Genomic DNA, 23,315 nt, shown 5'->3' on the forward strand with positions numbered 1-23,315 from the left:
AATACAGTAGTTCATGGGCATGAAGACCAACACAAATAGTCAGTTGAGGATGACAATGACTCGAGTGACATGGAGTGATCTTTTACTACCTGAGACTAATCCTGCGGGTTCATGGAGAGCAGCATTCGGAGATACCAGGTGGATTTTGGGGATACCTATCAGTATTGTGTTATCATTTTATTTATTTGCAATTTTATATAGTGCGTACATGGGCCGAAGGCCTCAGAGCGCTTTACGACAAGCAGGATACATGGGTTACATGGGTTGCAGCGGGTTACAGGTAAAGTAATTAAAGTTGGATGTTTACATCAATAGATGTGTGCAGGGGTTACCACAAAAGACAGTTACAGCAGTTGGTCAGAGGACATACGCAGTTAAAGCATTGATTTAGATGGCGGAGTCATATAAGAAAGGTAGTTTAGATTGCGGTGGAGAGAGTACTTATGTCTGGTCGAGGGTGATTAACCAAGATGTCTGTCAATTAGGAGGAGATTGAGATCCTTTTTAAAGGTGACTAGGCAGGTGGTTAGGTGGAGAGAGGAAGGCAGAGCGTTCCAGATTCTAGTGGCACCACCAGAGAAAGAATGACTCATGTATTGTTTTCGACTGAAGGTAGGGGGTTCCAGGAGCAGGGTTTGGGCATTTCTGGAACCTGTGTTTGCTCTGCGGATTTTCAGTTTCTCGTTAGATAGGAGAGTGAAGAGGAGGGCAGCGTCCTGTGGGTAATGTAAGTGGTTTTGAATTTGGCCCAAGCTTCAATTGGAAGCCATTGGAGGATTAGCAGGGCAAGGGAAATGTGGTCAAATTTCTTGAGACCTAAAACGAAGCTTTCTGCAGAATGTACTGTTGCTCTCAGTGGGCCTAGGTGAACTTTTGTAATGCCTAAGAAAAGGGCAATTCCATAGTCTAATCTGAAGAGAACGAGAGACTGCACCACTGTTTTGAGGTCTTGTTCTGGAATCAATTGTCTTATGCCTCAATGCTGCCTAAATTGGTGTCCTGTACTGTTAGCCATTGCTGTGATGTGGCTGTGAAGACTGAGGTGATTATTGAGGGTAATGCCAAGTGATATGGCACTCTGGAAAATGGCGGAGCAGCTATCCAGAGCGGGATGGTTAGCCATCCATTCTAGTACTGAGATTTTGCTTTCAGAGGCGAGAATTAAAGAAAATCTGTTTTAGTTTGGTTGAGTTTTGAATGGTGGTTGGACCATCAATTTTGATTCTTTAAGAGTGGTTTTAAAAGCAGGGTAGTGTCTTCCGGGGATGAAATTTTCATGTATATGAGGGTGTTGTTGGCTTAGCGGTTGAAGAAAATCTCTGAATTTCTGAGAATCACACATCGTGGTTCTAGGTAGAGGTTAAAGAGGGTTGGGGAGAGGATCGAACCTTGAGGGACACCTTGCGGAGTGTTAACAGATCTTGAAAATGAGTTGCCCATTTTCACAATTTGGGAATGGCTGGTTAGGTATGAGGAGAACCAGTTGAGGACTGTGCCTCCACATCCCATGCATTGTTCTAGAGTACGAAAGAGGTCCAGATGGTTGACTGTGTTGAATGCAGTGAATAAATCCAGGAGGCCCTGAAGACAAGAGTTACCAGATTTGAGGATTATAAGGGAATAATCAACTATTATGAGGATCGCAGTTTCTGTACTGTGACCCTGGCATAAACCTGATTGGAGAGTGTCTATGAGGCTGTTTGTTTGCATGAGTGAAGCGAGTTCGGATGCTACTCAGCTTTCAATTACTTTGTCTAAAACTGGGAGTGTGGAGTCTGGGTGGTAGTTCACGTTTTCTGGATGAAGATGTTGTTTTTTTTCAAGAGAAGAGAGATTTGACCCACTTTTAGTCGTTCTGAAAAAAGGTCCTGTTTGAGAGAGGAGTTGACTATGGTGGTCCATATGGGGAGTAGGTGTGAGGCAAGAGATTTGCTGATAGAACCTGGAATGGCATCCTGTAGGTGGTTTGACGTTTTACTTTCGAGTTCTTGGTGGGTAGTGAGATATGGATGTCTCTAATTTTTTTATCAAAGAAATCCACAACGTAGTTGCAGTGGACCACGGATGACTTAGGAGCAAAAGTGGTGGAGGGGTTTTTAGTCTGTGCAATGACCTCCAACAGGTGCTTAAGTCTATTCTTAGCAGAATTCACGATTACTGTGATATTGGAGGATTTGGCTCTGAGTATTTGGTCTCTGTATTGTTTTCTCACTTTGCGAAGCTTAGTCATACTCAGGCTAGACGGTGCTTTCCTCCATTCTTTCTCACATTTTCTGCTAAGCTTTCTTTTTATGTAAAGCACTTTTGAGAATCGGGCCTAGAGAGTTTTGGTCTGGATAATTTGCACTTCAGTGGTGAAAATTTGTCGATAAGAGATTCCATGCAGGAGTTGTACTTGTCAGTGGCCTTGTTGATATCAATATGATTTGCATTATGAAATTAAGGTGGGAAGGGCCTTGATGGTTGTGGCTTTTGTGTCAAGGTTGGATGTGTCCCTGAACCATATTTTCTCTTTCTTGGGTTGCCCATGTGTTTTGATATAAGAGCCGGTAGGGAGAATGGGATCTGCAAGTGGTCAGAACAGTGGACTAGGATGGGGTCATATGTCTTTAGTTTGGGGTGATTTGAGATTATCAGGTCCAGAATGGCGCCTTTAAGGTGTGTGGCTTTATGGCAGTGTTGTTTGAGATCATAGGCATTGAGAAAGGAGGTAAAAGTGTCCTCATAACTGTTGCCCAGGCCTTCCCAGTAGACGTTGAAGCTGATAAGTTGAGAGGTGAAGAAATTCATACATTCCTCAATGAAGGTGTTATTTTGACCTGGTCAATGGCAAATCACATTCAATCTAAGGATGGAGGAATTGGATGTGGACAGTTCCATCGACATGCATTCGAAAGACTGAAAATTAGCCGTTGGGAGGGTCCTGCATCTCAGGTATTTTCTGTGAATGAGTGAGAGACCTCCACTGTGTCTATCTTCCCAGTTGAGATGCAAAATGGAGTAGTTGGGAGGAAGTAGAAGGTCTAGAGCATGGTTAGATGAGACATTGAGCCACATTTCATGAGGATCAGGATGACAAGATTATAAGTCCAGATCAAGTCTGATATCTCTAGACAGTGTTTGACTGCAGACCCACAATTGTGTAGCATGCAGTTCAGAAGAAGCTGTTGTCTTTCTAACTTGGCTGTTCCAGGAGGGAATTTGAGATTTGTATCAAGTTAAGAGGGATGATCATGCACTGGAATGGTGTATGCGAGTTCGAATATGGTCAGAGATGATGGTGGAAATCGGGAAACCCCCTGCAGGAAGATAGGAGGAGGGTTTAGCGGAATTTGAAACTACGTAACTCTCTAGGAGATAGAGTAGGTCTGAGTTGAGAAGTATTGTGCCTGTTTGAGCCTGGGTAGGCGGCTGTGTCTCAGCATGCTGAAAGAATGAAGGGGAAGGGTCTGCAGGGAGTGATGGGGGAGCAGCGGCGAGAGGTCAGAAAGACACTTGGATGGAATGGAGCCAATGTGAGGATGTCCATTTTTTGAGAGAGGTGAGAGACTGAGGAAAGGAGCTTGTTGAATAGAGGCCAGTTATGTTAAGCAATTGTCAGAGGATTGGAGTAGACTGTCAGGAATGGACTTTGAGGGGTTGAGGAGCAGGTAGCAGGAGGAGCTGGCTGTTGGTATCTGGTGTTGGGAGATGTTAGGAAAGGGGGCAATAAAGGCAGTGAGGGAGGGGGAGACATATGGGCTGACTGTGGAGTGAAGGAAAGGGTGTCATCAACAACTGGAAGGGGAAATAATGGTTTGTGAGAGGTTGGACTGGAGTGGTGCGGAGATTGTCAGTGGGTGGGAAGTTCAAGGTCTGGTATTGGCGGTGAGTTATGGGTTGTGGATGGCATATTGGCTTGTAGGAAGGTTTGGGGTGAGAGATGTTGTCTGGGTGGAACAGCAGAGGAAGAGAATGGATGAGGGGTGTAATAGATGGATGGAGAGGGGACCGTGGAGGATCGTTGGAGGACTTGAAGGTGAGATAAATTAAGTAGATTATGATCAGGATTATATCATTGGCTTGGAACATGATTTTCCCATTGCTGTAGCTAGATATAGAAACGTTGCCTGAGAGGACAAAGGGCAAAAAGTATTTGAGTTTGCGTCCAAAGTGGATGTTAGCGAGAGATGAGGATGAAAGAAAATTGCATAAGGACCTAATCCATAGGTCAGTGAGGAGGAGGCCGGTTTTAATGGTACCTTTGCATTGGAAATCATATGGGTTTCCAGGAAGTCTCTTGGGGTCCTGTGTTTCAGGTTTTTCATTGTGTGTCTGGAAATATTTGGGGAGGTATGTGTGGCTCCAGACCTGGAAAGGGTAAACAACTATTGTCATCATGTTGGACGCTGATACCGGTTGGGAAGTTATGGGTATGACCTAAGTAACCATTGCTAGGGGTAAAGATGGTCGTCATGTGGTCGTCCACAACCTTGATTGTGAAGTGCACTGCATTCTTAGGGTTAGAAGGTCACCTTATTTAATAGTCCTAGGTAGAGCGATAGATAGGGCTGGAATTAAGATACCAATGTCATCAAAATGATGAGCTGTTGGGATTGGACAGTTACCTAAAGTTTTTTGGGCTTGTTTTGATAGAGTTCTGGTGCCAGTACTGTTGTAAAGTTGCAGGAAACTTATCGCAGCATAGCAGACTTCAGTAAGGCGAGGAAGTAGAAACGTAGTAGAAACATAGGTAGAGGAGGAGAGAGAAGTTTGCATCTCGCATGAGGAAAAACGCTGTATTGTGGGTTTATTTTTCTCGAAATGTTTCAAGTGGCGGCCATGGTGGTGACAGGCAGGCTGGCGAGGTAAGCAGTGCACTAGAGCCAGTTGCTCACGAGCAAAAAGGGACAATCACTGTTGTCTGAGTAAAGGGGCCACAGCATGATAGAGGTCCGAGACAGTAATAAAATACCTTATGGTAGGGCATGTTTTGTTGAGGTTCCTTTCCCGGAAATGTATAAACCGGTGGCCATATTTGAGTCAGACCTGCTGGTGTTGTAGGCAGTGTGCTTTCAGGAATTCCAATCTGCAAACACTATCATATCAATAGGCCCATCCTCACCACCCCTTACGGACCAGTTACACTTGCCTTATGCTCCGAGTGGTTGTAGGGTGGGGGCCCGGCTCTGGCCTCATATCCGTGTTCAGTGAAGAAATCCCACAGCTGCAGCCTCTGCGTCTAACGGCTAGGTCAGGGGAAGAGCCAGCCTCAGGAAATTGTCAGGTAATTCCTGGGTGGAGTTGCAACTTCAATGTGAAGTTTAAATAATATGCGGGATGTGGTTTAATTATAATGATTAGCTCTTAGTTAAACAACTTACTTAATCGATGTGAAATATATTGAGATTTTAGGTTAGTGTGAAAAAATATTACTCCTGTTTCAAGATGGCACCTTTGATCAATGCACAGGAAGAACCTGTTTGACACAGCCGGAGGAGCCTAGCGCGCAACCAAGATGGCCGCGTAGGTGCGAAGCTCCCGAGGACCTCCGCGACCTCCTGAATTAATCCTGATTATATCCTGTCGTTGATGAGGGGACTGTGTCTGTGTACCCGAGCTGAGGCGGCACCCGTTTTCCGTTTTCGAATCGGACCCCGGACACTGGTGGGAGCACCGATCGAAGATTGCGGCCTTCTCCGCGCCGGCCCCCCGGATTGGAGTTGGGGGCGATCCGGGGACAAAGCGAACAACAGCGGCGGGCAGGGCTGGGCGACTCGCGTTCCCCGCGCTTTCACTTTCGCTTTTGCGCCCTCCTTGCCCTCAAGCGAGGTAGGGTTGCGGAGCGGGGTGCGGTGGTGTGGCCTTGTCCCGGTGCCCGGCTGACCCGCCGGCTGTGAGTTGTCCTGCGGTCCAGTGGTCACCCCCCCGGAACCCGTGAACTGGTTTATCGGCCCTTTCGAGGAGATTGGCACGATCTTGGGAGTGCGACATGTCCACAAAGCAAGATGGCGACCGGGCAAAGGTGAAATCGACCCGCCGTGGCCCGGCACATCAGTCAAACAGTATGGACCGCTACACCCTCCAGAAGGGATCCCCAGAGGCACAGCGTACATCCCCCGCGGGCCCGGCCGAGGCGTCTGCTCAGCCTGCGGATCTGACCCTCCGGGACGTCATGGGCGCCATTGCCGAGATGAAGGCCTCGGTGGACCAGCGCTTTGATACTCTGGCGCAGAAGATAGACTCGGCCCTGGTGGAAGTGGGCCTGGTGAGAGCCGACTTGTCTAAAACGAATGACCGGGTCGATTCCCTGGCCCACACCACCTCGAGTCTCACTACAGACGTGGCGGCCCTTCAAAAGGAGGTGCACCGGCTTGACAGGCGAGCGCCCTGATGGACCGTCGATTGGAGGACGCCGAGGGTCGGGCCCGGAGGAACAACGTTCGTATTGTCGGGGTGCCGGAGGGACGGGAGGAGGAGGCGGCAGATTTGTTTGTGGAAGACCTGATCCTCACCCATCTCCAGCCCCGGGGGCTGAGTAAACTTTTTGCGGTGGAACGTGCTCACAGGGTCCCCGGAGGAAGACCTAAGGTCGGAGCCCCGCCGCGGCCTCTCATTGCCCGGATTTTTAACTTTCGGGACAGAGACGCTATCCTGCAGACTTCCAGGCTACAGGGACCGGTCAAGCTCGATAATATGGACGTGAATTTCTACCCTGACTTTACTCCGACGGTCCAAAAGCAGAGACTGAGTTTTCTCGGAGTTAAACGTCGCCTACGGGACCTGAACCTTAAGTACTCAATGCTTTTTCCAGCTAAGCTGAGGGTGGAGGTGGACGGTCGCACGCACTTTTTTGATCGTCCCGAGGCGGCTGGGGACTGGTTGGATACTCTGCCTGGGGATCGGGGCCGGGGGGGTGGGGGGGTGCGGTTGGCGGGGAGGGCTCGCCGGATCAGAACTGAGGGGTGAATAGTAGGCCTTGCTCTGGACAACATTTCGGTTACCATTCACTGATCGTGTATGTTCCCCTCCTATGGAGGTCGTACGGGGTCCATTGGGGGCTTTCCCTCCTCCTCTGGGGGACTAGTTAGTTTTTCGTCTATGGGGCGACAGGCACACTGCACTTTGGGGGGGCTGTCTGGGCTCATGCAGGGGTGCAGGGAGGGGGGAGTTCTGTTGGGATGGGTGGGTGGGGGTGGAGTGTTGTTTGTTTGCACCGCAAGGTGAACCCTTTACTGTATTGTTGTTTTTGAGATGCTCTTTGGGGGACGATTGATGGCTTCCATGTATGATGGGGGGTAGGGATCTGACTGTGTTATCATGGAACGTTAACGGACTGGGGGATAGGATTAAGCGTGGTGTGGTCCTGCAGTACCTGAAACGAATTTCGCCAGATGTGGTCTTCCTGCAGGAGACACACCTTATAGGTAATTCCTTTCATGCCATGAATCGGAGAGGCTATCGCTTGGTGGCCCATTCGGGCTTCACCTCGGGCTCGCGGGGGGTGGGCATCATGATTAAGAACTCGCTCCCATTGGAGATTGATGAGGTGCGCCATGATGAGAGGGGACGTTACACTGTCTTGGTGGGTAGAATGGAGGGCAGAGTGGTCGTTTTTGTATCAGTGTACGTTCCGCCGGGGTTGCAATCTACCACTTTTGCGGACCTGGGGCGCCTCCTCCTTGACCTCCCGGGTGGGCTTCTGGTAGTTGGGGGGGGACTTCAATGCGGTGGCTTCTGGGTCTATGGATCGTCATCCCCCCAGGGACCTCCCCCGGGCACAGGCGTGGCTGTCCGGCCTTTTAGATACACTAGGATTGGTGGATTGCTGGCGACTAAAGCATCCCGCGCAGCTGCAATACACTTTCCACTCGGGTGCCCATGGTAGCCTCTCGCGGCTTGATTATATCCTTGTTCCTGCGGCCTACGCTGGGAGAGTGGGAGAGGTGCGCCATTTGGCGCGGGGTATTTCAGATCACTCCCCATTACTGTTGCACTTGGATGTCTTCCCGAGGGGGGAGGGCAGGGTAGCCCCAATCAATGCCTGGTACCTGCGCGACCCCACTATTCGAGCCAAATTGATCAAATCCTTGCAGCGGTACTTTGAGGAGAATGTGGGGTCTGTCCCTTCGGCTATCTCCCTTTGGGAGGCTTTTAAGGCAGTTCTCAGGGGGGAGGCCCTCTCCTTTATCTCCCATGCCCGGAGGCGCGAGCGGGAGGAGGTAACCCGGGTGGAGGCCGAAATCACTGAACTAGAGGGTGACCTGGGGAGCGGGGTGACGGATGCCACATTGCATGTTCTACACCTCAAGCAGGCGGCCTATAGGGCCCTCGTCACAGAGGCGGCCAGGGGCCTCAGTAGAGAGCAACAGGGGCGACTGTATGATGTGGGTGATAAGGCTGGTAAATTGATAGCGTGGTTGGATAAGAAGGAGAGAGCGAGTCGTGTGGTTCCGTTGATCGAGAGGATGGATGGTGTATGTGTCACCGAGCCGGCCGCCATTGTCTCCTGCTTCGCGGATTATTTCCGCGAGGTGTATTCCCCGGTTTCTCCCTGCTCGGAGGAGGATTCCCATGCCCTGCTTCGGGACATCGCGCTGCCCTCCCTTTCGGTGGAGGACAGGGATTCGCTGGACGCTCCTCCCACCTCGGACGAAATCGCCCTTGCTATCCGCTCGGTCGCATCTGGCAAGGCCATGGGCCCCAATGGCATCCCTATCGAGCTGTACAAGCTGCGACCGGATGTGCTGGTGCCCCACCTGCGCGCGATGTTCCTGGCGGCCCGCTCGCGGGGTTCCCTTCCGCCGGACCAGCGTCTAGCCACGATCGTGGTGATCCACAAGGAGGGGAGACCCCGTGAGCGGGTCACATCCTATAGGCCTATCTCGCTCTTGAACGCGGAGCCCAAGATCCTCGCCAAGGTGCTGGCCAACCGGCTGGTCGGCGTGGTGGGCGACTTGGTCCACCAAGACCAGTCCGGCTTCATACCCCACCGTAACACGGCCCTTAATCTGCGACGCTTGCACGGGGTGCTCGCGCGTGTCCCGTTTGTGCGGGAACCGGCCATCTTGGCGTCCTTGGACGCCACCATGGCGTTTGATACGCTCGAGTGGCCATACATTTGGGCGATGCTGGCGAAGTTTGGCTTCGGACCGGGCTTCATCAGCTGGGTCAAGTTGTTGTATTCCGGCCCATTGGCGCAGGTGGTGGTGAATGGACGAGTTTCGGCCCCATTCGCACTGGGACGGGGCACGCGACAGGGTTGCCCCCTGTCGCCTTTCCTGTTTGCACTGGCCCTGGAGCCCCTGGCGGAGTGGCTGCGGTGGCACCCTTCCATCCGTGGTCTCCGCTGGACCCCCGAGCATGAGGACCGTGTGTCCCTCTACGCTGATGATATCCTTCTGTATCTCGCCTCCCCGCGTAAATCACTGATCGTCCTAGTTGATGTTTTGCGCTCATTCGGTCGCAACTCAGGTCTCGTCATCAACTGGGCGAAATCCTGTGTATATGTGCTTGCCGGGGAGGCTCCGGTCCTACCACGGGACTGTCCGATCCAGATTGCCTCCCAGGGGTTTCGGTACCTGGGTATATATATTACTCTGGACCCGGAGGCCCGCTACGAGCGGAATTTGCTGCCCCCCCTCCAGCGTTTGAGGGAGGACGTGGTGCGTTGGCGGCGTCTGCCGCTTTCGCCGCTCGGCCGAGCGGCCTTGTTTAAGATGATGTCCTTGCCGCGCTTTCTGTACGCCCTCCAGAACACTATGGATTTGGTCCCGGCGCGCTACTTCCGGGAGGTGGAGAGTTTGCAGCGTCGCCTGTTCTGGGACGGGAGGCCACGTATTGCCTTGGCTAAATTTTTTTTTTTTTTTTTTTTTTTTTTTTTGGAAACCGTTTATTGCAGTTTGAAAAAGTTACAGGTATGGGCCTACAACCACCCGGCCGGCCGCTAGAGTGACAAAAGCATATCACATACATACAGTAAGAGTCTCTTGGCGGTGCAGATTGGGGAAGCAGGAGACATCAATAGCGCAGGCCGCATAACTCCAAGCCCACAATGCGGTTTCCTTTTATCAAAACAAAACAACACAAACCACACCCGCAAGGCAACCCGCAATCCAAAATGACGGCACGAGCTCTGTAAGTGGGGGATCTCAACCAGCAGCAAAACTCTGAAGAGGGGAATGGGAGTAGATCAGGGACTGGGGAACCGCGTGCCCACGGCTGAGGGGGGGGGGGTCAGCTAGGGAGACGGGGCAGGCGAGGCAGCCGGTAGCAGTGGCGGCTCACAAATACCCCCGCGGTAGGCGTTCCATGCCTTGGCTAAATTGACGCTCCCGTGGTACGATGGGGGGGTCGCCCTCCCGGATATTAAACGGTATTACTGGGCCTCCCAGCTAGCTGCGATTAATCATGGCCTTTACGGGCCCGCCCTGAACCCGGCATTTGAAATGGACAAGATGCTCCTGCCCGGTGGCGACTACAATCGAGCGCTCTACTCTGGCGCGCCGGACCCTCGCCTGACGGGACCGACGCGTGTCATGGTGCGTGTATGGCACGCGGCTAACGCAGCTATGGGGTGGAAGGACCGTTTGACCCGGGCGTCACCGCTATATGCGTCGGCGAGGTTGGGCTCCCTGTGGACCTCGAAGGGCTTCGAGAAGTGGGACACGATCGGCATCAGCACAGTGGGAGATCTCTGGACGAGGGGGGATTCAAAACTTTCGAGATGTTGCAGACGGAGTTTCAGTTGCAAGGCAGTGAGTACTTCCGGTACTTACAAATCCGCCACGCGCTGGGCTCTGTCTTCCCGGATGTCGCGTCCATTCCGGAGTCTTCCCCCCTGGAGGACAGAGTGCTGGATGGCCATGTCCCAGACAGCACGATCTCCCTTATATATAAAAAACTGATCAACGACCGATCGGGCCTGCTGACTGGCCTCCGCGAGGCCTGGGTTGCCGATGGGCTGGAGTTGGACGACGAGGACTGGATGTCCGCGGTGGCCTCTCCGAAGGAGGTGGCCATCCCGGCTCGCCTTCGCTTCGTCCAGCTTAAGATCCTCCACCGGGTTTACGTGACGGGGCCAAGGCTTCTACGTATGGGCTTTGCTGAGGATGGACTGTGTAAGCGTGGCTGTGGTGCTTTGGCAACTTTCTTGCATATTCTGTGGGAATGCCCAAAGGTGGAGCGATTCTGGCGTGGTGTGCACGAGGTCCTGCGAGTGGTTACGCGTGTCGTGCTGTTGCCTGAAGCGAGGAGATGCTTGCTGAATGTGTGGGAGCCCACTGACTACTCGGTTCCGCAGACGCGGTGGGTGACTCTGGGATACATGATAGCTAAGCGTGACATTGCTCAATTGTGGGGATCCCAGAGGCCTCCGGCAGTGTCGGCCTGGAAAGAACACATGGACTGGTGTATGTTTCGTGAAAAGGTGGTGTATGTTGCGAGGGGTAAGCCTGGGGCGTGGGTGAAAATCTGGGGCCCCTGGAACGCCTATCGCGGGGGTATTTGCGAGCCGCCGCTGCTGCCGGCTGCCTCACCAGCCCCGTCCCCCTAGCCGGCCCCCTCCCCCAGCCATGGGCACGTGGTTCCCCAGTCCCTGATCTGTTCTCATTCCCCTCTTCAGAGTTTGGCGACTGGTTGGGGTCCCCCACTTAAGGAGCGCGTGCTGTCACTTGGGATTGCGGGTTGCCTTGCGGGTGTGGTTGTTTTTGTGTTGTTGTGTTTCGACAAAAGGAAACCGTATTGTGGGTTTGGAGTTATGTGGCCTGCACTACTGATATCTCCTGATTTACCCTTTTTGCACCGCCAAGAGATTTTTCTGTATGTATGTCGTATGCTTCTGCCACTCTAGCGGCCGGCCAGACGGTTGTAGGCCCATACTTGTAATTATTTGAGATTGTAATAAACGGTTTCAAAAAAAAAAAAAAAAAAAAAAAAAAAAGAACCTGTTTGACCTTGGGATGCCCCTGTGGGTCATGGCCTCCTTAGAGATAAGGTCTTGCTGGGACAGCCGGGTATTTCTGCATCAGGTCAGCAGAGGTGTGGGAGATCTCCACAACCCACCACACCTTTGTAGCTCTACTCCGCCTCCGCCATTGTTGTTGTACACTGTGTGTGCCTGCATAGGGCCACTGCTGCCTCTAAGGGGTTGCAGCCGCCATCTTAATATCAGTCCGGACCAACTGCCTCCAATGTTGCTGTGGGTGTCGGGCTCTGCCAAATGCAGCCTGGTCCTACCCCTTGTGTCGGTTACTTCCCTGGGTTGTCTGACACTTCACACTTTGGCTGCCGTGCCTGTCTGTTACACCTGCTCAGTTGTGCCTACCTGTAGCTGAAGGGCACCGAGTGCCTCTTTGGAGACTTTCCTCGCTTGCCGCTACAGTCCGACCTGAAAACTGTAGCCTACTACATACAGAGAGTACGGCGTGCACAATTTTAGTCATAATCATAATCTATTCTAGATAAGACTAGGGCATGGAATACTCATTTAAAGTTGTCATATAAAGCAGAAGGTTTATACCTCTAGGGAGGCTGATTTAGTACTGAATGCCTGTCTTCAGCCACAGCATTAAAGTTGCCGTGTAAGTTCAGGTGTTTGTCCAGAATAAATCCCAGGGATGAAGAGCATTAATTTGTGGGAGGTTTGTAATGAAACATGTTAAGATATATTATTGGGGAGGAGGTTCAGAAGCAACTCTGTTTTTATCTGGGTTCAACATCAGGTGCCAGATAGATATCCAAGATGATACGGACAAAAGAGGAGTTATCCTTCTAGATGAAGATTTCATAGAAACTGTAGAGTTGGCAAGAGATGTTGCAAAATCTCAGAAGTACAAATGGAGATTCTACGTGAAGATTGAATGGTATATTGAATAGAATCTAGCCTTGTGGAAAACCTTAGTGAAGGGCTGAAGTGAGATTTTGACATTTTTATTTGCTACAAGTGATTTGATAAGTGAAGTGCTGTCTCTTCTGGGATTTTAGTATAAGCAATTATTTGATTGTGTCATGTGCTGCTGACAAGTAAAGGAGAAAACAAAATTGTCCTTGTATTGGATGTAGAGTGCATAATCTGCTATTTAAAGCATTCTCCATGCTACACACAGACCTAGAACCTGATTGTAAGCCATTGAAAAGATCACTTCCAGTGATCAATTGAGTCACCACACAACTTAAAAAAGATTCGGCTAGGAAAAAAAATTTGATATGAGAAATATATTCATAATTTCTAGTTAAGCACTTCCTATTTTTCAAAGGGTATCGTCAGGCCTATTTTGTGGCAGTCAGGGCCTTCCCCATGTGTTAGGAATGAGCCAAACAAGTTGGTCAATTATGGGGCAAGAGAAGTGCTGATATATTTCAAAAGATTAAGCTAATGGTGGAATGCTTGAATTTATTTCAGCCACTGATAAGTACTCCGAGCCGTATTTCAGTCCATATTTTTTGCCTTCCATGACACCACACACAAGAACCAGCCATATTCAATTAAACCTTGATCCTGCTCCAATATGAACCTTCTAGCCCGTTCTGCTATATTAGCTCTGCTATGAGTGAGACCACAAGCAACTCCAGATAGGTTTTGGCCTATATGGACCTCATCAAAAGGATTCAGCTTGAGCCCTATACCACAGTGAGCATGGCACTCACGTCTGGGCATGCTTGGTGTACTTAGGGCATCACACTAAAGAACACAAAAAATGTAATTGATGGAATGTTTAAATTAATCTCAGCCACTGGTAATTACTTAGAGCCACTTTCCAGTCCATTGTTTTTTTTGTTTACCACAATGCCATTTTAGGATTAGATAGGCAAGAATCAGATACAGAAGTGGGAAGTGTTGCTGAGCTTTGCAATGGTGGTTAGCAGTTCAGAATGGGAGATCTCCTTGAAGAACGAACATAATCCTGTTGATTTCCAGCACATGATATCCCAAGCATTTTTTTATTTCACCACACAAAATGCAAGAATTAATTACATTTTATATTAGTGTTATTGATATCCGTAGTGAGGGAAGTGTTTGTTGCATGTTTTATGATACTAGATAGTGCTTTGAGGTAATTTTTAGCAGGGTATATTTCCATTTTAGAAAATTATGCTTTAGCCCATTTGTTTCCTCCATCTTTTTAATTTACTGCATCGTTTTATGAGATTCACCTCTCTTTCTCCAGTTCTTTTAAGAGCCTCAGAACCATTTGTTTGTTTAAACAAATGTAAATCAGTATATAATTGCATTATCATAATTTGATGTGTTATATAAAATGAATAACCGGTTAAAAAAATGTAAAATGAGTGAACAAAAAAACACAGAAACTATTCAGCATAAAAAAGCAAGCAAACTGAATATAGGCAAACAGTAACGGAACAAGAGTGACAAGCAATCAGAACCTAGGGCACCTACTTTCTTCTTTTACTGCCAACATACTGCCTCCCAATTTCTAGCCATCACTTAAAAGACAGTGCTGGGGATATTGCCAAAACGATGGCAATATACCACCCTTTGCAAGAGATCCCATATGAAATGGGTTGTGTTACTCTTTGTCCAGGTTTTTAGATGGGATTGCTGGCGATGCAGCCTGCTAAATGTCCTCTGCCCAGGGCCGAAGGAGTTCTTGCTAATTTCCCTTGAAATCCCCAGGTATTCCCTGAGCCCAAGGAATGGAAAATGCCTTTAAGGTCCCTGATTGTCAAGTCAATATGGTAATCTTCAGGACTGCCTCTATCTGGTTCCAAGCACCCCCTGAAAAAGTACAATCCCAGATATGTCCTCACCTGTAGGCACAAGTGCAAGGAATACCCATTTGCACATCTTGGTGACTGCCTTGGAATCTCTTTGCTCTGGGTAATGCTTAGAATTGCCTTTCCACCACCATTAAGAGGGAGTCCTAGAATTTCCCAAGTCGTGGTGAGCTCTTCCAGGTGTGGATTCCACCTGGCAGGCCTTCAGGGTCCCCAGATGAAACAGAAACATGAGCATGGCACGAATTGCACTGCTATGCTGGTGTTTGCCACCACCCCATCATTCTCCCACTATGGGCTGGGCATCACTGTAATTGAGGGCAATTACTGTTGGCAGCTAATACAGGAGAGTGGCTAATTAGTGGTGGTGTCTCCACCCAAGTATAGAGGAGAGAATTAGTGTAAGAGAGTTTAAATATTAAGCAACATTTAGAGTTTAGGTAACATTTGCAAAGTATTCAATGAGATATAATCCAGAAAAGCCTTAAAAATATAAAAGAAATGTATGTACCAAACTAAGTAAACAATGAAAAAGGTAAGATCTTGTATTACTGTCAAAACAGAGCAGCTTCTCACTGCGTCCATCAACAATGCAATGTGATATTAGCGTAGAAGCAGCTACTGTAGTAGCTCTAGTAACTGTTCTCACGTGAGCGAAAGACAGACAAAAGATGGAAGAGCAGGAAGCCCCATTGGGCTGTCTTTCCAAAAGAGATAGACTAAGGACATTGTAGTAGCGTATGTGGCAATTCAGTTTCAATTTCTAATGGCCAGTGGTGGAATTTGTCCCGTGTGGCTAAAGTGAATGGAGACAGTAGAAAATGTCTCAAAGATGTGAGGGAGGATATCGGTGGAAATATAATCTCGAGAAGGGACACACAGGGTCAGGGGTACTGTCCACAGTCCATGGATCCTGTTAAAATATTACGGAAAGGTTCTTGTACAAAGAGAGTGCCTAAAAGGTTTACTGAATGCATTCTTATGTGCTTATCTGTTGTACGTTGTGTGTGATGTATGTGGGGTTGTGCTGTTAAAAAAGGGGGGACATGGGTTGTATAGTCTTATGTATCACGGGTATTTGCTCATCCATCATTAGCCAGTGACATGGTAAGGTTCTGTGGTGACGCATTAAGGTTCTGTTAGAGAACACTGAAGTGAGACAGAGAAATCGTTGGAGACTGGATGTGGTCTTCTGAGGTCAGTTATTCTTTAGCATGTGTTTATATAATAATAAAGCAACATTGGTTCAGCTTCTTGTGACTATGTGCCAACATAATTTCAGATCCGATTTAGAGTTTGGCAGAGGGGTTACTCTGTCACAAACGTAGCGGTTATTCAGTCCGCCTCATTAGAAGTGCAGAGGATATAATTCACTTGTAATAAAGCAGATGGGATAACTGTCACTTTTGTGACAAAGTACCTGTTCAAAAAACTCTAAATCAGGTCCCTTGTTCTTGCCTTATTTCTATTGTTATTTTTGCCAACTAACTACATTTACAGGGGCTTCATTCATCTAATAGGGAGATTGAATGGACATTTTTGTCCAACCGCGTAGCCTGATTAATGGCAACACATCCACTTATCTTCTGCATAACGGTTGAGAAAAGGCGTTCAGCTATGAAAAGAAAGGTCATATAGCCTTCACTTGACACCATAGAAAAACTAAGGGCCTTATTCCGAATTTGGCGAGCCTCCTGTAGGACCGCCACCGACGTGCTCCAAATAGAACCGCCAAGCCTGTGGTGCTGGATTCTGGGTTGAATCAGTGTTGAAGCGATGTCACGGCCGAAGTCTGTTAGGCTCATAGGAGAGAGTAACAAGCAGACCGCCACTGTGACAGCGTCTACTGCATATTCCTGCACGGTCTGGCATGCACCATGTCATGCATGCCACACAGTGCAGGAATAAAGGTGGAAATATTGGAGGGCACAATATGTGCACTCCCACATGCACCCCCATGGGCAAATTGGTCCGCGGGCCCTGTTAGGGCCCTCTTCCTTCCATGTCCACCAACCTTTTCATGGTGGGCTCACCACCATAAAATTGGCGGTGGAAATGCAACTCGGAATATGCTCGGCGGTGCTAGCATTGGCAACGCCAGCATATTCCTGCCCCTATCCACATTCCCAAGGGATCCCGGATCCCGGCGGGGACGGCGGTGCTGTGGCAGTACTGTGGCAGTCCCACCGCCACACTCGGAATATGGCGGACAGACCCGCAGGGGTGGTGGTGGTGGGACCTCCACTGCGAGTACTGCTGTTCCAGGACCGCGTACCCGTAATACCCCCTAAGAGTACTTTAAGATTTTGTAAATACAAACAATTTTTCCCAATTTAAGTAATGTATAAGCTAGAGATGTGATCCTAAGCTGAACATAAGCACTTCATTGATAAAGCAAGTATACAGTAAAGCACTTTTATTTATATAACGATAATGTTTGCTTGCGTACAATTACCGACCTGCCCTTTGGCAAATCCTTCAAATCCATCATTGACAGCGAACATTGTGTGACCTTCTAAGATGCCGATTCTCACTGCAGAACGGACAGCTCCATTCATGCCCGCAGCGGGAGCCCCCACGTTCAACACAGCCACATTGAAATTACTCTGTATCGGAACAAAAACATCATTAGCTTTTGCTGAAAAGGCACAATTAACCACAGTCCATTGCCACAAACATTCAGTACAGCAGTATTCCATTCCAACATTCATGTTAGTCAACATTCCAAAGGGGCTCAGTATCATGAACACATCCTGAAAAAGCAGGTGACCTGAAGCAAACTCAGGGCATTACCAGAGAGAAAAGAAGACATTAACGATCATTAAAATTCTTAGGGGCATATCAACAAGAACCGGAGATAATTACCTCTCAGCGCGCTTAGCGCGAGGATAATTATCGCCGGCTAACGCTGATTTTTTTCGCTGAGATAGCGTGCTATCAGCAACGCTCATCTCAACAGCGATTAAAATAGAGGCGCAAACTGCCAAATGTGCGATTATTGCTGGAAATCCAGCGATAATCGCACAACATTTGGCGAATGCTTGCTGATAGGGCAGGGCCAGACTTAGCCATGATATCCACCTTCCATAGGATATCATGGCTAAGTCAGATGCAAAGCAGGCGTAAGGAAAGTAGCGATAACCGAGGTTAGCGCTACTTTTCTTATCACTCTGCAGGTTAGAGTGAGGCTTGATAATAGGAGAAATGTCGCTTGGCGACATTTCTCCCGTTATTCTTGGGAGGGATGCCCACTTTACATCTCATTAGAGATGCAAAGATGGGCGTTAAGGTAAAGAGCGCTGAGGCAAGGATACACGCGACAGCGCGACCTTGCTAATAGGGCGATACAATTATCGCTGCTTTCCGGCCGAAAACTGCCGCTAAAGCGGCGATAATTGTCTTGCTGATATACCCCAAGTGTTGCAGCAAATGTATCACTAAACCAATATCATCTATGTAGTGTTTTTAGGAATGGTTGTTTTGCAGTTTATATGGCACAAACAAGGACCAAGGACATTAGAACACTTTTCAAGAGCACTAGATTGCATTACACAAGGTCAGATGACTATATCATGACTATACCAGCATGCTCCTGCCTGGCAGGCTGAAAGCGAGAGTGGTCAGCATACCACCCATTGGAGGAGGAGCGTGATGACACCATAAAGGGAGCGGTTTTCTACTCACCTGCATCTCGTTTGACCATCACAGAGAGCGCGGAGCCCCGGGAACAAGCACTGATGAGAGCCATTTGAAGGCTTGAAACGCGTCTGCCTTAGCGTTTCAAGGGACTGCCAATACCACTTGCATTTTATTTCAATAAAGCCCTTGCTTTGAACTCCGGAGTGTGCTGTGCTTTTTCCTATCCTGGAGGAAGCATTGGTTTTATATATATATATGGTCAGCGCCTTTTCAGTATCGTTTGGATTGGATTGTAGAATATATATATATATTACCTACTGGCGGTCGCCAGTAGGTAGTTATAGTTAGGACCACGTTTCCATAGGAAATCCGCAACATTCTATTTTGAATAACTTTGGCGCCGGTCGACGAATCCTCGCGAATTTTTCAAAATAGGTGGGGCGCTACGCTCCGCTCCTTCCCTGAAAGTCTCGGGGGGATTCGTCAAGCGGGGGCTGAGATAAAAGGGGGGTCCCAAAACGCGTTTTTCCCATGCATTTTTCCATAGGACCTTTAGACAGGGCTACAGCCCGAACGGCTGAACAGAATTACCAGAAATTTGGCAGAGAGGTAGTCCTCAGGTCAAGGAAGTGCCTTTTGTAGGTTTGGTGTAAATCTGTTCAGTAGATTCTGAGAAAATAGCCTTTAAATCAATATATATATCTGAGCCAGCTTACGGTGCGCTTACGGTACGCTTACCGTACGCGTACCTTTGGCGTGCGCGAGCGCGATTCTGATTGGCTCTTAGATCTTAGTAAACATTCGAATCGGCCGAAACCAGGAAGCGGCGGCCGCCATTTTCTCTCTTGCACTGAGAGTGATGTTTAAAATATAAAGCACAAAAACATGTAAAGGGGCTGTTTAGACAGTTCCCACACACATAGCAATGTTGAGGGAGTCCCCAAAGAACCCCCAAGGCCAAAAACTGAATTTTTATTTTTTCGCTAATTTCGCCGATTATGCTTACCGTACGCGTACGGTAAAAAATTATATATAAAAAAAAAATTATCCACACTCTCCCCACCCCGTGTGCAATTGGTGCCCGAAGGGCACCAATTGAGCATGGCTTATTAAAGATGAGTTAAACTAAAATATTTAAAAAAAAAATAATAAAAAAAAAAATTATCCACACTCTCTCCACCCCGTGTGCAAATGGTGCCCGAAGGGCACCATTTGTGCATGGCTTATAACATATACGAAAAATTAAAATATTACCTTTCAAAACGAAGTGCATCACATGTCCTCCATGTGCGCACGGTGCGCGAAGCGCATCGTGCGTACATGGCCCATCTAGCGTAACGTAACATCTAGCGTGCGTGCACGGCACTAACTGCGTAAAGTGGGCGCGCGGTGCGCGAAGCGCACCGCGTGCTCACTGTGCGCTCACGGTGCGCAAAGCGCACCATGCGCGCACGGAACAAACTGCGTTAAGTGGGCGCGCACGCCACGAATGGCGTAAAGTAACTTAGCATTTAAAAAACCGTACAAATTCACTGAAAAAACCATAGGTTTCACACACGTTATAGTTAGGAATTAGCATTTAAAAAACCTTGCAAATTCACTGAAAAAACCATAGGTTTCACACATGTTATAGTTAGCGGAAATTTTACTGATAAAAAACCAATGAAATTCCCCCGTTATAGTTAGTGCAGGCAACTATAACTCACGCGACCGCAATCTTCTGCTGATGACATATGTGTCTTTATGAAAAAAAAATATTTGTAATATATGTATAGCTAAAAATGTATGGAAGAAGACATGGGCAAATAAGTGTCTAAATACAGTATTAGCATCAGCAGAGGATTGCGGTCGCGTGAGTTATAGTTGCCTGCACTAACTATAACGGGGGAATTTCATTGGTTTTTTATCAGTAAAATTTCCGCTAACTATAACATGTGTGAAACCTATGGTTTTTTCAGTGAATATATATATATATATATATATATATCTTGTGCATTAAATCCGATGTTCTTCAGTCTCGCTCCTCAACACTACTCATCAGCATCAGCTCTGGTGACAGCATCCCAAACTTCTGCCGGAAGAAAGTTTCTATAATACGCATTTCCTTCCTGTGAGCTTGAAACACATTCCTACTTTTTCAAGTGCACGCTAGCGCCATGCAGAACACAGCATACATGCCTCTGGCCAACATGGTCCCTATTGAGGAATGCCTCATTTCTCCCCGTTTGTGTAGTGTAAAAATGTATGGATGATAACTTTACCATTTTCTGCTGAAATGCCCCATAAAAGTAGTGAAATGTCAAGTCTTTATTCTCTCTGCCCTTCCCAACCAGACCCTGCAGAGGTTATTCGGGCATTTAAAAAAACAAGTTCAGATGTGAGATCCTCGAACACATTCCACTTTTTACTACATAAAAGGTTTAATGTTTGTGCAATGAGAAAGAATCACAATAGCAATATACTGTGATTATTGCCTCCTTTATATTTTCTCTAAAGCAGCTTTCTCCAAAGGGTTGCTTGTGAGCTACTGGTAGCTTTCCAGCTCCCTAGAAGCAGCTCTTGGGTATACAGCCAAGTATAATAAATCAGAATCTCTTGCTTGCTTGAATTAATGTACATTTAAAAATGTGTATTCAGGGCCAAAAGGTGTATATTTTCAGAACTCATATGCAGATGTTTGGAGAAAAATGGCTGCATTTCCGAAATATAACTAAAGACAATATCTGAGTGATACATCATGCAGTGTAGGGTAGATTTATTACTTATGTTATTAACTTGGTGCAAGGGACCTTGCTGTGGCTGTTCTGTATTACACACTTAGAGGCACTCCACACTGAAAAAGCATTTCTTACCTTAGTGCTGGCAACTGTGGCTGATGCACTGAGGTGATCACTGCAGGTCATCTAGCATACGATGACCACAAATGTAATCTTGCCTGATGTGGTCACTATTACAACTCTAAATAATATTAGTAGTTTGGGATGATTTTGATTGAACATAAATAGCTCTTATTACAGAAAAGGTTGGAGACCCCTGCTCTAAAGTAGTTCTAGAATGGAATGTGTTATGCAGTAAGCAGTGCTCCCATGTCAGTTAAGCCATAATGGGATAATAACATGGAATGTTGCCTTTGCACTGTAGTATTAAATATGTAAGTCAGTGCTTGGTAACACATTTGCTCCAAATAGTGAGTTTTAGGACCATATAATTTTCAAGGGCAATATTTCTAGTTACACCACTTATTTACTTCCATTAGAAGAGATGGACACACAGACAAGTGTCTGTGTGCGAATCCGTGTCTCGCCATAGCTTCAAAAGGGGCTTTATTTTGGTTATTTACATTATCATGCCTTGAGAAAGATATGGCTGAGGGTCAAACATGGGATTTTTTTCTGTTAGGAATAAAAAAACAAGCATTTGCAATGCAATAGGTCTCGCATTTATAAGAGTTTGAGCTATTGGCATTGTAAAATTACAATGCCTTTTATTTATGATTTGGTTTTAAAACAAATAAAATGCATTGTCATTTACAATGTCAGTAGCATAAACTCGCATAAAAGCAGTGTGTGGAGTGCAGCAGTGTGCCGCGTGCAGCAGTGTGCCGCGTGCAGCAGTGTGAGGCGTGCAGCAGTGTGAGGCGTGCAGCAGTGTGCGGCATGCAGCAGTGTTTCGTGTAGCAGTGTGAGGCATGCAGCACTGTGGCGTGCAGCAGTGTGCTACATGCAGCAGTGTGCGGCGTGCAGCAGTGTTTCGTGCAGCAGTGTGCTGCATGCAGCAGTGTGGCGTGCAGCGGCGTGCAGCAGTGTGCGGCGTGCAGCAGTGTGCTGCATGCAGCACTGTCATGCAGCAGTGAGTAATGCAGCAGTGTGCAGCGGTGTGTGGCGTGCAGCAGTGTGCCGGTTGCATCAGTGTGTGCCATGCAGCAGTGTGTGCCGTGCAGCAGTGTTTCGTGTAGCAGTGTGTGGCGTGCAGCAGTGTGCGGCCTGCAGCAGTGTGCGGCCTGCAGCAGTGTGAGGCATGCAGCAGTGTGTGGCGTGCAGCGGCATGCAGCAGTGTGTGGCGTGCAGCAGTGTGAGGCGTGCAGCAGTGTGAGGCCTGCAGCAGTGTGTGGCGTGCCGCAGTGTGAGGCGTGCAGCAGAGACAGGTGGAGGGTGAGGAAAGACACGTGGAGGGTGAGGAGAGACACGTGGAGGGTGAGGAGAGACACGTGTGGAGGGTGAGGAGAGACCCGTGTGGAGGGTGAGGAGAGACACATGTGGAGCGTGAGGAGGAGACACCTGTGGAGGGTGAGGAGGAGACACATGTGGAGGGTGAGGAGGAGACACATGTGGAGGGTGAGGCGGAGGGTGAGGAGACACGTGTGGAGGGTGAGGAGAGACACGTGTGAAGGATGAGGAGAGACACGTGTGGAGGCTGAGGAGAGACGTGGAGGGTGAGGAGAGACACGTGTGGAGGGTGAGGAGAGACACGTGTGGAGGGTGAGGAGAGAGACATGTGGAGGGTGAGGAGAGACGTGTGGAGGGTGAGGAGAGACATTTGGAGGGTGAGGAGAGACGTGTGGAGGGTGAGGAGAGACGTGTGGAGGGTGAGCAGAGACACGTGTGGAGGGTGAGCAGAAACCCGTGTGGAGGGTGAGGAGAGACACGTGTGGAGAAACTAGAATGGAAATCTGGCGGGAAAAACAAAAAAATCTTAGCTCTGGCTAAACACTTGTAAGGTCCCAAAGGTGAGACCTATTGGCTATGCCAATGCTTGTTTAACAATTTTGCCATATTGACTAGATTCCAAGGGGCAATGTATGATCTTGAAATCGATAATAAAGGAGCACAGTCTTCTTTTTCACCGATACCAAGTGCGTTGCGTATGACGTTCACACAGATACTACGGACGCAACTCAATGACTGTGCCACTACAATCAAAGGGAGGTCACTAAGCAGCTGTGGCACCGTTGCTTAGGGGGT

At 48.3% G+C, this 23,315-nt stretch overlaps 1 protein-coding gene across 4 annotated transcripts in view; it reads right to left on the bottom strand.

Annotated features, from left to right (window-relative positions):
• The window catches only part of PFKP (phosphofructokinase, platelet), a 299,364-nt gene that overhangs the window by 75,494 nt on the left and 200,555 nt on the right, over positions 1–23,315 (bottom strand). For all 4 annotated transcript variants that reach the window (XM_085631901.1, XM_085631900.1, XM_085631899.1 and 1 more), the window contains one exon: positions 17,175–17,321. In XM_085631901.1, the coding sequence (XP_085488027.1) occupies positions 17,175–17,321 (147 nt within the window). The remainder of the gene's footprint in view (positions 1–17,174; positions 17,322–23,315) is intronic.

This window comes from Triturus cristatus, chromosome 10, assembly GCF_964204655.1.
Source record: "Triturus cristatus chromosome 10, aTriCri1.1, whole genome shotgun sequence".
Lineage (NCBI taxonomy): Eukaryota > Metazoa > Chordata > Amphibia > Caudata > Salamandridae > Triturus > Triturus cristatus.